Consider the following 14,301-nt stretch of genomic DNA (forward strand, 5'->3'; position numbering starts at 1 on the left):
TTGCCCCTTTGCAACTCCAGTGATTCTTCTAAAATGGACATCTGATCCTGTCACTTTCCCATTCAAAACCTGCACAAGACTTACCCCTCCCTCCTCAGGGTAGAGGGCAAAGCCCACAGTATGGCAGGGAGCTAGCCCTAAGTGCACTGACACTCCAGTATGTCCATGATTTCCCTTCCCAGAGGGCCTCCTTCCTCTTCTTCATTCACCCCACACCTGTTCTTGTCTCAAACTCTTTATACTTGCTGTTTCTTATGCTGGATCAACTCTTTTCTAAAGACCTGCACTCTCAGGTCATCCAGTTCTTATTCAGAGAGGCATTTTGCTGTCCATCCGTCCAAAGTAGTGCCCTGTGCCCTTCCACCCCATCTCTCCCTCTCTCTTCTCTCTCTCATCCTCTCTCTCTCTTCCTTTCTCTCTCTCTCTCCCTCTCTGTCACACAAACACACACACACACACACACACACACACACCCCACTCTGTCTTCTCATCCTATTCATTTTTCATCATGACACTTATCACTACCTGCAATGATACTGTATGTTTATTTGTATATCTCTCTCTTTGCTGGAATAGAAGTTCCACTTGAAGGAACTCTTGCTGATTTGTTCACTGTTGCATCCCCAGTACTGAGTACATTAAATGCTCAATAAATATTTATTGAATGAATAAATTAATAAATGCCTGTGTATCTATTGAGCTTTAGATGCTAATGGCTGATGCATTTGGGGACTGGAAGGTACTATGAAGGTAAATCTCCATTAGTTTTCTTCTCATCCATCCACAAATATGAATGTTACTGTGGCAGCTCCCCATAGTAAGTGAACAAGTAAACAAGTAGATAAATGTGTAAGCAAACCATGTATCAGCACTTCTTCTGAGCCCAGCACTGGGTTTAGCACTTCTACTGACAGGAGACAGTGAGGACCTTAGGGCTCACTCTGCTGTAGCGAGTATCTACCCCTACGAGGGTTTCAGTCCATAAAAAATGCTTTAGATAGATAGCAGTTTCCAGAGATGAAGCTGACATCATACTTAATTGACTTTGCACATTTCTTTCTCCTAGATTTGCATACAATCAAAGGGAACACGCACGGGATGCCATGTATGTTTCCCTTCCAGTATAACCACCGGTGGCATCATGAATGTACCCGTGAAGGTCGAGAAGATGACTTACTGTGGTGTGCCACGACAAGCCGTTATGAAAGAGATGAAAAGTGGGGATTTTGCCCTGATCCCAGTAAGAGTAAATTTTGTCTTCTATATATGTCATGAATCAATCAAAGATGATTAGAAAGTTATCTGTTTCTAAACAAAAGCACTGGGATTGATATATTGAAGTCTGAATAAGCACTCTGATGCTATTAATATAGATTGTGATTTGGGGTTTGTTTTTGCCTTGGAAAGATGATTCTAATCTATATTATTTTTTCCATACATTGAAGAGATGTTAATTAGACATTCTTCATTAAGCTCAGTGCATAATGATGTTTTAACCAAATTATAATACTCTGTGATCTCATTGATCCCAGCTTCCTGGCTGGATACTTCGAAACAAACCTGATTGCATATAAAGACTAGTTAGCCTTTCAATCCACTACCTCTCATGAGCTGCCTTAATTTCTCCACATCCAGGCTATTTGTCTTGCCCATTGTCAAGTCCAGGCATCAGCTGGCCCCTTGATGATCTTTCTAAAATTGCAATTGCCCTCATTATTTCTTGACGGTGGATTCTTGACTTGCTTTCCTTACTACTTACCTCCTGGCTATAATCTCATTTGTTTTTTCTTAACTTGATTTTCAAGGTTCAATGATAGTGGCAGTTTTCTAACTTTTTTTCAGTTAGTGCTTTATTATTTTATTTTTATTTAGCTAAAAGCTTTCCAATTGTCCCCAAGTATTAGAGAATATTTATGTATACCTCCTACTTTCTATATGCAGTTTCCTTCTCCTTGGTTTCTGTGAGTCAGAAAGTACAGCTTTTACAGTCTTTTCATCTCCCATGCCCATCTCTCCTCTGCATATATAAAATGCAACAAATAAATTTAAAGCAAAGGCAAATTGACGAGATTAACTCCAAAGAATCTGATTTATAAAGTATCTGTAGCATTGTTTTTTAATCCAAGAGCCAGTATAGTTTAGTCAATAAGAAAGAGTATAACCTTTGAAATAATCAGGCCAAGATTGGAATCTTACTTCCTTTCAACAATGAAATTTTGGGAAGCTCTCTCCATGTAAGTCTCAGTTTCTTCAGCCGTAAAATGTAGATAATAGCAGTAACTATTAGGATTATTGTGCAATTCAATTAGATGAGGCATTCAAGGCACCTTTCATAATGTCCCACACACAGTAAACCACTCACAAGGGTTAACCATTGCAGCCAGCAGCAGGAGCAGCAACAGCAGCAGCATCAAACCCAATTTATCTTTTCAGCATATGCTTCTTAATAGATGATTTCTCCTCTTTGTTGTCAGTCAACAAGCACTAAGCTAGGCATAGTGGTGAATGCCAAGAGTGTTAGGACTTAGGATCCTCCCTTTAAGGAACTTGGCATTAAGACAGGACAGATAGATTTGCTGTATGTCAGAATATGCAGACTGTATTTGAGACAATGCCCTAGAATCACCTGGGAGATGGTTTCAATGCATATCCTGGCCCATCTTCCAGAGATGCAATGGGTCCAGTATGTAAAACCCAAGCATCTGCATTTTTGAAAAGTGCCCCAGGTGACCCTGGTGCAGATAATTCTTCCTCAAGCAATTAATAATGTGGAGATAATTCTATGCAATACACATCTATATACACGGATAATATCAATACATTTAACCACCAATATGTTATGGGCTACTGATCAAACACAGTGGAGACCTTAGCGTGGGGGTTGGGAATTCTAGAGGCCCACTGCTGATATTAACCCCTTAGCTGCTGGAATGTGGGGGGTGGGGTGCAGGGAAGCCTGGGGCAACAATGGCTATTCACCAACCAGCATGAAAGCATTTTATTGTTATATAACTGTCAAAACACCAGCCTTTTCTATCTGAATCTAAATGTATGCATGTAGGTGTGTATGCATGTAATCCCTACATACCTTGAATTCCTGAACCAGATGTCATATTATTTTAATTATTGTCATATTATTTAGATCATCTCATCTCTTTCCTTTTGTATCCTCAATAGATGTCATTATTAAAACCAAATAAATGAACCAATACTAATAAAGTTAACACATATGTCACACGACTCTAATACTAGAGACTTTAAATTTAAAAAAAAAAAAAAAAAAAAAAAAAAACTTGCAACATCCTCCTTAAGGTTCTGAAAAGAACCCTGCCAGCAACCTCTGTCACTTATAGCCAATGACAGTTTCCCAGTGGAAGCCTGGGTTCAGTGGTGCTCTGGGCTTTCCATTCCCTAGACTATCTATCTGTTCAGCTTCCTGTGACTCAGAAGCTTCTTCCACTTGACAGCCTGCCAGATTCCAGTTCTCCTGACCTTTACAACCAGCAGAGAGCATGTTTATTTGTTCGGTGCCAGTTTTCTTCCTTTCTCATTACTTTTGGCTCCCGGTAGCCAATATAACTCAAAATGACATGTCAGAGATTGAAACCTGAGCACACTGATAGCTCTTTCCATGAGGTCAACAAGTGGATAGGACAGGGAAGAGTGAGTGGAATAAAGTAAAGGTCTGTACTGCTGTGTCTCATCCTTCTTATGTGGGAGTTGTTTTTTTTTAATATCTCAGTGTAAAATGATGCTACCTTTTTTTAGAAAAAAAATTATTGTAAATGAGCAAAGTTTAAAGTTAATATTCATAAACACATACACAAACATACTAGCAGTGAAGGATGTAATAAAACATCTTCAGCAATAAGGATGACACACAGGAATTTCTCTGGGTTTGTTTAGAGGCAATTCTGGGCCATTCTAGGTTGTGTGCCTTGGACAGCTGCAGTCACACTTAGTTAATTTGAGATATTTTTAGGATACCAACCTGTGGAATGATATGATTGTCCTTGAACCTTATTTTTATATAATTCTGATCAGTCGCTAGAGTGACATAATAAAGCAAATTTTGGCTTGGCACAGTGGCTCACACCTGTAATCCCAACACATTGGGAGGCTGAGGCAGTCAGATCACTTGAGGCCAGAAGTTCAAGACCAGCATGACCAACATGGTGAAACTCCATTTCTACTAAAAATACAAAAATTAGCTGGGTGTGGTGGTGGGCACCTGTAATCCCAGCTACTTAGGAGGCTGAGGCAGAAGAATTTCTTGAACATGGGTGGTGGAGGTTGCAGTGAGCCAAGATTGCACCACTGCACTCCAACCTGGGTGACAGCAAGACTCTGCCCCCCCAACCACCACAAAAAAAGGAAAAGAACCAGATTGATACAATAAATGTATGGTTGCTCTCACCTGAGCCCTCAACATGGATCAGCAATGCTATATGGTTTTGTCATGCAGCTCTCTCATACCCCACAATGACCCTGCCAACATCTCTATTCTCTTCTAACTTCAAACCCTACCTCCCAATCTCCTTCCTGATTCTCATTAGGTTACCTCAGTTCCTACCTCATAATGGCAAAAAGATCCATCAGACAGGCAGTTTTGGCACTTCCAGCTCCCTAATCTTTAAGCCTACCTGTGCCTGTGTCCATTTTTATTTCCTCCCTTCTATGCACGAGAATGATGTTTCTCCATCTAGGGCCAAGTATCCTCACCTCAGGAGCTCTGGAGCTCCTCATCCAACCTTCTCCAACTTGTATCTCAGTGGTTATCAAAGTGTGGTCCCTACTCCATCAGCATCGGAATTCCCTGGGAGCTTGCTAGAAATGCATAGTAGCAGTCCCACCCTAGACCATGATATCAGAAATTCTAGAAGTTTTAACAAATCTATGTTTTAACAGACTTCTAGGTGATTCCAATGCACACCCATACTCTGCTGGGCTCTTATCCTTAGCAGTTAGACCTGTGCGGGTCTTAAAATAACATCTTAAAAATAATGCAATTCCTTCATCACCATTTCTGCCTCCTGAAAACACCTCTCTCATCCTCTACATAAAGAGAATTTGCAAAAGAATTATTCTTGGGCATGGTGGCTCAAGCCTGTAATCCCAGCACTTTGGAAGGTCAAGAAAGGTGGATCACCTGAGGTCAGGAGTGCAAGACCAGCCTGACCAACATGGGGAAACCCCCTCTCTACTAAAAATATAAAATTAGCTGGGCTCGGTGGCTTATGCCTGTAATCCCAGCTACTCGGGAAGCTGAGGCAGGAGAATCGCTTGAATGGGGGAGGTGGAGGTTGCAATGAGCAGAGATCGCGCCACTGTGCTCCAGCCTGGGCAACAAGAGGGAAACTCTGTCTCAAAAAAAAAAAAAAAAAAGAATGTTTATACCTTCTCACTTTGCTTTCTTTCTTCAGGACGCTCTCTCCTCGTGACTTCAACAATACATGCCCGACCTGGGCTTCCATTTCCACAGACCATTCATCCATTTATTCATTTAATGAATTTGTATTGAACACCTACTATGTGCCAGGGACCCCTCTGGCTCCTGAGGTTATAACTGTGAATGTGAAATATGAAAGTCATAGTGCCTGCCCTGATGAAATTCACATTCAAGTATAATGCCGAAATTAATATATAATTACAGTTTATCATAGGTTCTACCTCAGGAAAATACAGTATTATAAGTGAAAAACCAAAGTTAAAATTGAGAACATGGAAGATTTTCCTAAGGAAGTTGTATTTGAACTCTAACTCAAGAGATGAGTAGAAGTTGTCAAGACAGAGAGTGGGGAAGTGAGATATTCATTCAGAGATGCATGGTGCAGCCATGTGCAAAGGAAAGGGAGAGGGAGTGGTCAGCATGGGTTGTGCACAATGAAGGGGGTATATGGTTTAAATAAAACTAATAATAAAACCAAGTAAAAAACAGTCTGCTTTTGATGCACCATGCACATGATCTAACAATTCTTAACAATGTCAGTGATAAAAATACCCCCACCTGTCCAGGCTGACTACTCCTCCACCCCCAGCCCTCAGCATGTCACTGGCCAAATATCTGAAGGTTTCGAGGGGGGAAGAGCTTATTGCCATCTAAGAAAGACAATGTGGCAGGAGTACAGTGCTTGAAAGAGAGAGAAGACACTCTGAAAAGATACAGCCCAACTCATAGACAGGCTAGATAATTCAGAGTGTCATAAAGGTAAGGACTTACCCAATTCTAAGTGCAAAAGGAAGCCATAAAAGTCTTTTAAGCAGGAGAGTGATGATAATTTTTAAAAATACATTTAAGGATCACTCTGACTCCATTATACTGAATGGCTTGGAAGGGAGCAATATGCAAATCCTGGAGACTTGGTAGAAAGTTTAAGCAATAGTCTGGTCCAGCAGTAGTGGTGGCTTCAGTTAGGTGACAGCCAGGGGGTTGGAGAAATGCGAATGTATCGAAAATCTAATTTGTTGACAAACCGAACAGGACCTAGTTGTCAGGAGCTTAGCTGGGCCAGAGACAGCTGAGCTGTCAGGTGTTGGAGTAGCTGATTAGCAACAAGCCAAAAATTAAAGCATTAAGCTGTTGATCACTCACTACGTTGGTATAAGGAAGAGTCTAAAAGAATTTGCCACCTCCCCCACCTCGCCCCCTACTTCCATTTCTCCCCAGGGAATAGCACAGCCATCAAGGGTCAGTGGATCAGCACAGACGTGGAGTTCAGTTCAGCTCAGTGTTGAGAGAACCCTAAACAACAACAACAAAGGCTTTCAGTTTTATAGATTCTGGGTTGGGGTAAGATGAGAGGAAGAGCTAGGAGACGAAAGGTACTGAGCACTGAGTCAGAGTGGGGAAAAAGTATCTTCAAGGTTCCCCTCCTTCCCACTCCATCCCAGCCTCAGCAGAGGCATCTGAACAGGACCTTGACCCACAGCCTCACATAGAAAGAGACCTAGGAACTGAAAACGCCTGCACCAGAAATGCAAATAACACAGAGCACAATGGGCCTGAGGGGCCTGAGCCCATAACTATGAATCTCTTTAAAAACTGCAGTCCGCCAGCTCTGCACCAAGTCTGGGGTGGGGCCAGCTTTCCTCCATAGGCCTGCCGGGTAAAGCCTTTGTAACTGCCTATGGTCAGACCTAAAGAATCACATATAGGTTTTCAACCAGGAGTAGGACTTCTCACTCCTAAGAGCTTGGAGGCTAGGAGAGAAAGTGAGACATTAATTCAGACTCCATGCTTCTGACGTGCATAGCTAAGTTTATGGAGATATACATTTGGAAAAGAAAAGTACTATTCAGGTTGGCACATGTTACATGTGAGTCAGTTATGTAGAGATGTGGACTAGGCAGGTAGATGTAATGGTCTCTATGTATTTGGAAGTTATAGGAAATGGACCCATGAAAACAAGTTAGATAGCCATGTGTAGAAAGCATGTGTAGAATAAAAAGGAATGGGGCTCGAAGCCAAGTCTTTTTTTTTTTTTTATTGCATTTTAGGTTTTGGGGTACATGTGAAGAACATGCAAGATTGTTGCATAGGTACACACATGGCAGTGTGGTTTGCTGCCTTCCCAAGGCCAAGTCTTAAGGCCTCCAACATTTAATTTGAGTAAAGAATAAATCAGCAAAGGAGACTGAAAGGTGGCAGCCAGGGAGGCATAAAGAAAACCAGGCATGGGAAGTCCAGAAAAGAGTAAATCCGCATGAAGAGGGAATTCAGCCTGCCAAGTGCTGATGAAGGGCCTTGTTGATAAAGTCTCAAACTAACATTTGCTGAATTTGGCAACACAGGGATCACTGATGGCCTTAACAAGATATACCTTAATTGCCAGATTGAGTGGATGAGAGAGTAAGTGGGGAATTAGAAGAGAATGAAACACTTCCCAAGTCAGTCTACAAATGCGCTTCAGTTCATTAAAAGAGAGGTGTAGTTTAGGAGGGGGGAAATCACCTGTTTATAACACTAGGCAAAAGATTTTATCTTATCACATAGCAGGAGATCCAAAGTTACAAATGACACAACTGCTCCCCTGAAGGAGCTCATAATTTAGCAATAGAAGAAATGATATAAAGTCAGTCAAAGATGTGAAGAATATAACAATAGTATTATAGCTCTTAAATTAGAATTTTTCAAGAATAATAAACATACCTGAGAAACCCGCCTTGGATCTTGCGTTTTCTGTGGCTTGGAAAGAGATTATATGTAAGTGCAAATGACCAGGTCAAAGTGGGAGCCTGTGGCACGTAGGTCCCTGGGGAGCAGTCTCCAAGTCAAAGGTTAACATGTAGGAGTTTTTTGGGGGAGCCCCTTCAGGATCAGTTCATATGAAAAGGAAGGGAAGAGAGCAGGATTGCAGGATTGCACAGAACAGGCTCTGATACAGGCCTGACAGCCCCTAGGCCAACTCTATTCAGAAGTCTCAAGCTGGGGTGACCCTTCAGAGTTGCCCCTTGTTGGAATGGGGGTCTAAGTATACCACTACATTGACCGTCATGGTCTGCCAGTTGCCCTCAGGAAGGGAGAGTGACATTGGGCAGAGACTCTTCTGCCAACGCAATCCTTAAAAGAGGCTTTACACTGAGAGCAGCACATCGCAGTGACCATGACAACATTTTCATTCCATTACTTAGAACCTTCAAATGAGATTCATGGAGTGACGTGCAGCCCACCTAGAGAAGCAGAGAAAGGACTTGTGTCTGTCTGTATGGAACTACAAATTTTTACACAGGCTGAGTATCCCTCATCCACAATTCTTCAGCCTTAAAGTGTTATAGATTTCTGATTTTAGGATATTTGCATATACATGGGACCCAAGTATAAATACAGAATTCATTTATGTTTTTGTATACACATTATACCCATAGGCTGAAGGTAATTGTACACATTTTAAATAATTTTGTGCATGAAAAAGTATTGGCCAAAACCCGTCACATGGGGTCAAGTGTAGAATTTTCTATTTGTGGCGTCATGTCAGCACTAAAAAAAAAAATTCACCATGTTGCCCAGACTGGTCTTGAACTGATAGGTTCAAGCTATCCATCTGCCTCAGCTTCCCGAAGGGCTGGGATTACAGGCATGAACTGTCATACTCGGCCTCTTTCTTTCTCTTTTTGTAGTGATAGGGTCTTGCTTTGTTGAACAGGCTGGTCTCAAACTCCTCACTTCAAGTGATCCTCCTGCTTCAGCTTTCCAAAGTGCTAAGATTATAGGCATGAGCCACTGTGACTGGCCTAAGTGATTCTTACGCACACGAAAACTGTGAACACACCCCCACTCTCCCATCATAGTCTCAGCTGTCATGGTGGATAAGTATGGCTAAACCAGTGTCTGATAACACGCAGTAGTTTGTTGTCCGTCTCAGGGAAAGCCTAGCATTTTAACTGAAAACAATCTCTAAGCATTCCATCTCAATGGGGAAATTCCAGTCACCAGGACAACATGACTACTGAAATTTTCCCTTATCTTTTTCCTTTCTTTCTTTCCCCTTTCCTTCAGTTTTACTTGCTGATACCCTCATCTTCTGCCTTCCTTTAATCTTGGATTGTTCTATAAACTCAGGAAACTCTACAGACAACCTTAGATTTATATGTGATTTAAAACCTCTGTAATGTGTGTGGCAACCAGACATGAAAATAAACTTTTCACATTTCCCAAGGGGAACATCTAAGTGTTATGAGAAGGAAAAAACGAACAAAAAGGATTTTATTGTCAAATAAGTTTCAAGTACACTGAATTAAAATTAAACATCTTTACTACAGAACTTCTCAGAGCCTTGCATATGCTAATGTGCACTGCAAATTTCCCGGAGAATGCTGTGCATGCATTGTGTCTCAGACTTTCCTGGGAAGCCTCTTGAAGTTGCCTTACTTTGGGAATCACACTTTAAGAAAGGTCGTCCTAGATGCCTGCCGGTTGCCTGTCAGTCATTTTCAGTCATGCTGCAGTATGGCTCACATTTTCTACATTCTGACATTCTCTGAGTATGATTTCTGATCATTATTGTGGCTACTTAGTTTTCCTCAGAGTTTGATGTTAAATGTTAGTGAAAGCACCCAAACTTGGTGTCGATTTTCCATTTTTTCAAGAAATTTCGGACTTCAGCTCCACATTTCATACTTTACTAAATTTACTTTTGAGCATACTATGTACTAAAGACATTCAGCCAGTGTCATCCAGGTGGATCTTGCTTCTATTCCTCTTGGCTGAAAGAACTTTCTTAAACTTATGTCAGTGTTCCTGTGCTTGATGTTTATTTGAAAACTTGTGTTTACTATTGACCCATACTGTATCCTTATATTTTAGCATTTTGTATTTGGGGAGAAATGCCTTTTGAAATAACAATTGTATCTACTGAAATGAACATTTAAAGTCACAATTTTTCAATATAAAGTTCCAAATGACAAAAGAACTCAGATCTTATTTTCACAAATATTTCGCTTCCATCTCCTTCTCTTAAAACTGGTTTCTATTATTATTCTGGAAAGGATCATAACTTTTTCACTGGTGATTTCTTACATTTCCTTAGGTAAATCATAAAAGAGTTTGACCATATCTTAGCAATAACAATGCAGATTTTATCATAAAGACCTAATCAAGAATAGATTAGGCACTGAAGTTTTAGAGATTGCAAGATGGAATAATTCCATTCAGATTCCTCTTAGAAATATGTTGCTGTATAGATAAAATAAGACTTGGATGTTTTTAATGGACATTGTTTCCAGCCTCTGCAGAAGTAAGTTGTGATGCTATTTGGGAGAAGGACCTCAATTCACACATTTGCTACCAGTTCAACCTGCTTTCATCTCTCTCTTGGAGTGAGGCACATTCTTCGTGCCAGATGCAAGGAGGTGCACTATTAAGTATAACAGATGAAACTGAAGAAAATTTCATAAAGGGTAAGTAGGTGGATGATGCACATTGATAATGATACAATAAAAAGGCTGTTGTTAACTGTTTTCACATGTACAAAAATACATGCTGAGAAAAAGTTCTTAAGAAATATTTTTCTTTCCTTAACATGGCCCAAATCTCCCAACCAAAATTTTTCCGTGAACCCTGAGTGGTTCCATTTGACATCCAATGATGTCTTTTTTATTTTCTCTCCCTTGGAAAAGAGAATTTGAAGCCACAGCACAGGGCCCAGAAGAGTTGCAATTCTAACAAGTAGATCAGGAAGATTTCTAAATTTAAGGGCTAGTTTTTCTCTTCTGGAGATTTTAGCCATTCCATTTTCATTAATAAATCATTAAGCATTTTATTAATTGAACAAGATCTTACCTATCACTCACCATGTGCAGGTACATCATAGGCCTTCTGGTGGGTACCAAAAAAAACCTTGAAATTTAATGGGAAAAGCAAAAGCACATATATGTTAACTAACAGTATAGGCAATAATATGTTAAAATAATTGTGCTGATAAACTAAGACTTATGTTTCATCACCTAAACTCTCCTCTTACTTCTCCTTTATACATAAAATGTGTTTGTATGTGTGTACATAAACCTCTTTAAAAACTTGTGGAAACATTAGAAAATATCACAAAATTAGTCACTTTTATTAACAGTTTTTGATGCCAATTTTTGTCCAATTTTATTGCATATGTAGTACATGTTTATTTTAGAATGGTTTTTAAGATGCAGGTATATAGAAAGAAAAACCAGTGAAAAAGTTCCCATAGTTCTGTTATCCAGAGATAACTGTGTTTCTCTGCAAAAATATATGAATGCATGTGTACATACATAGTATATATAAAAAATGTTATTACATAAAAATGTGGCAGCAGCCAGGCGTGGTGGCTCACACCTATAAACCCAGCACTTCGGGAGGTCAATTGCAGGTGGATCAATTGAGGCCAAGAGTTCAAGACTAACTAGCCTGGCCAGCATTGTAAAACCATCTCTCTACTAAAAATACAAAAAATACACACACCTGTAGTCTCAGCTACTCTGGAGGCTGAGGCAGGAGAATCACTTGAACCTGGGAGGTGGAGGATGCAGTGAGCTGAGATTGCACCATTGCACTCCAGCCTGGGCAGCAGAATGAGACTCCCTATCAAAACACATAAATAAAAAATTAAAATAAATAAAAACATGGCAGCTATTGCATAGTGGTTAGGAGCAGGGAGCCACCTGCCTGAGTTTAAATCCTGCCTCTACTGCTTGAGTACCACGGTTGCTCAAGCAACTAATTTAACCACTCTGTGCCTCAATTTTCCCCCTACCAAGTGGAAATAATAATCATGCAAATCCTTGGTGTGGATTACATATTTTAATATAGGTGAAATTTAGAAAAGTGGCTGGCACACATAATAAACACTCAGTGTGTGTTAACCATTTAACAACTGTACACAATTCGGTAATCTAGTTATTTTGTTTACCTGCATATAATGAACATTGGCCTGGATCTATAAATATAGATCTCCATTATAATTTTTAATGGTTACAAAGTAGTATAGGTTAATGGTAATATATTGATCGAATCTCCTTTTATTAGAGATATTGATAAAACTATTTTTGTTATTTATTTGTTGACATTATAAAACATCCCTGCACATATCTTTGTGCATACATCCCCAATTATTTCTCTATAAGTTTGAAGAAGTGGGTTCACTGGATGGAAAATAAGCACATTTTCAAGCTTTTGAAAGTCATTAACATCTTCCAGAAGGATTGTAAGCAACAAATGAACAATACATGCCCACCCTTTCCCCACAGCTATGCAGAAGTCAGAAATTATTATTGAATTTGATTTGAGTAAGTCATAGTGCAGGAAAACATCAATTTTCAAAATCATTATAAGCCTGGAATGGTTTTTATGTAAAAGTTTGCACACCATTTATGAATTACAATTATCTATCTTAACTGCCAGGATTTCTCATGAGACAGTCTGGACTTATTCATCAAATTTGAATAACAATTTTAAAAAATAAGACATGTCAGGAACTTTGATTTAACTACCTCAGTTCTATAATTAGTCTTTGGGAAATGTTTGGAAAAACAGAAGTCTATTCATAAAGGGAGAAACCTGTTCCAACCAAGGTATTTTTTAATGATGAAAATAGTCTAATGTTTCTTGCTAATTCTGATGAACATATACTACGGTATAAGGAATTATCTAAGCTGTCATGAATGCCAAGAAATATCCAAAGGAATTTAAATTCAAGATTCTTATTACAGTATTGTGAGCCAGGTTAGTCTTAAAGGTAAATAGATGTTTTTTTTGTGCCTTCAGACACAGATTATAAATTGTACAATGATTTTTTATGTTCACTATTGAAACAATTGCATAATGGGTATTCAAAACAATTCTAAGATAAGAATAATTAATGTTTTAATATTTTAACTTGATTTTAAAATATCAGTTGGCACTTGTCTGGATGTGAAATGTGAAATTTCTCCCTGCCTTGTCAATCCATTTCACTTCTTATCATCATAAGACCTGTTAAATGATTTAATCAAATGGTGATATTGAAAGGAATAATCAAATGGACATTAGAAAGTGATTCCATGTGCATGCATGCCACAGAAATTTGGAAGGGTGAAACCCATATATAGTATGCTATTTCTGTTTATTGATTTCTGGGAGTCTCAAAATTATAAAGCACCTTTTTATCTTTTCGTAAATGGGTTAGGCTCTTTGAGTTTTTCACAATTGTATTGAAATGTCTCATCACTGAGGATGCTGCAGCCTTGTTATATGACTACAATAACCTTCACAACCTGGGTAATCATACAATCTATCATCCAAACTGAGACTCTTTTGAGAGTAAAAGGGACTGTGATTAATAATTATTCTGGAACTAGCAGCATGAACCATGAGTTTTCCAGGAAAACTGGGGCATACGGTCACCCTGTTTATAACCCTTATCCATCAGGGTCTTGATCTCAGGCAGAACCCCTGTATCTGACTAAAAATAAATTGGGCTCTGAAGCAGGTGAATCGTAAGAGGACAATGCTCTCCTTTGTAGATTAGACGAGTAAATGGCAACATTTCAAAGTTTCACAAAATTGCCACTTTCATTAAGTTTCTGACACTGGGTTTTGGTTCTCCCTCCCCCGAAAAAATTTTACTGCACAAGTAGTACCTATTTGTTCTGGAATAATGTTTAAAATGTAGGTGCACGAAAACTGAAGAAAATTTTCATAATTCTATAACTTTGATAACTATGTTTTTCTGCACATCAGTGCGTGTTTTTATTCATAGTATCCAAAATGGATACAATTTGGTATTGCATAAACAAAAATGGTATTGCATTAAACCGCGAGTTGTAGTGGACTGGTTAAGAGCAGGGACCGCAGAG

The 14,301-nt window shown here is 39.3% G+C and overlaps 1 protein-coding gene across 3 annotated transcripts in view; it reads left to right on the forward strand.

The window, feature by feature from the left end:
- PLA2R1 (phospholipase A2 receptor 1) overlaps positions 1–14,301 on the forward strand; it is a 127,645-nt gene that overhangs the window by 19,575 nt on the left and 93,769 nt on the right. For all 3 annotated transcript variants that reach the window (XM_003921943.4, XM_010329811.3, XM_074399623.1), the window contains exons 3-4: positions 1,067–1,240; positions 10,723–10,896. In XM_003921943.4, coding sequence (XP_003921992.3) covers positions 1,067–1,240; positions 10,723–10,896 — 348 coding nt within the window. The remainder of the gene's footprint in view (positions 1–1,066; positions 1,241–10,722; positions 10,897–14,301) is intronic.

The sequence above is a fragment of the Saimiri boliviensis genome, chromosome 5, assembly GCF_048565385.1.
Source record: "Saimiri boliviensis isolate mSaiBol1 chromosome 5, mSaiBol1.pri, whole genome shotgun sequence".
Taxonomy (NCBI): Eukaryota; Metazoa; Chordata; class Mammalia; order Primates; family Cebidae; genus Saimiri; species Saimiri boliviensis.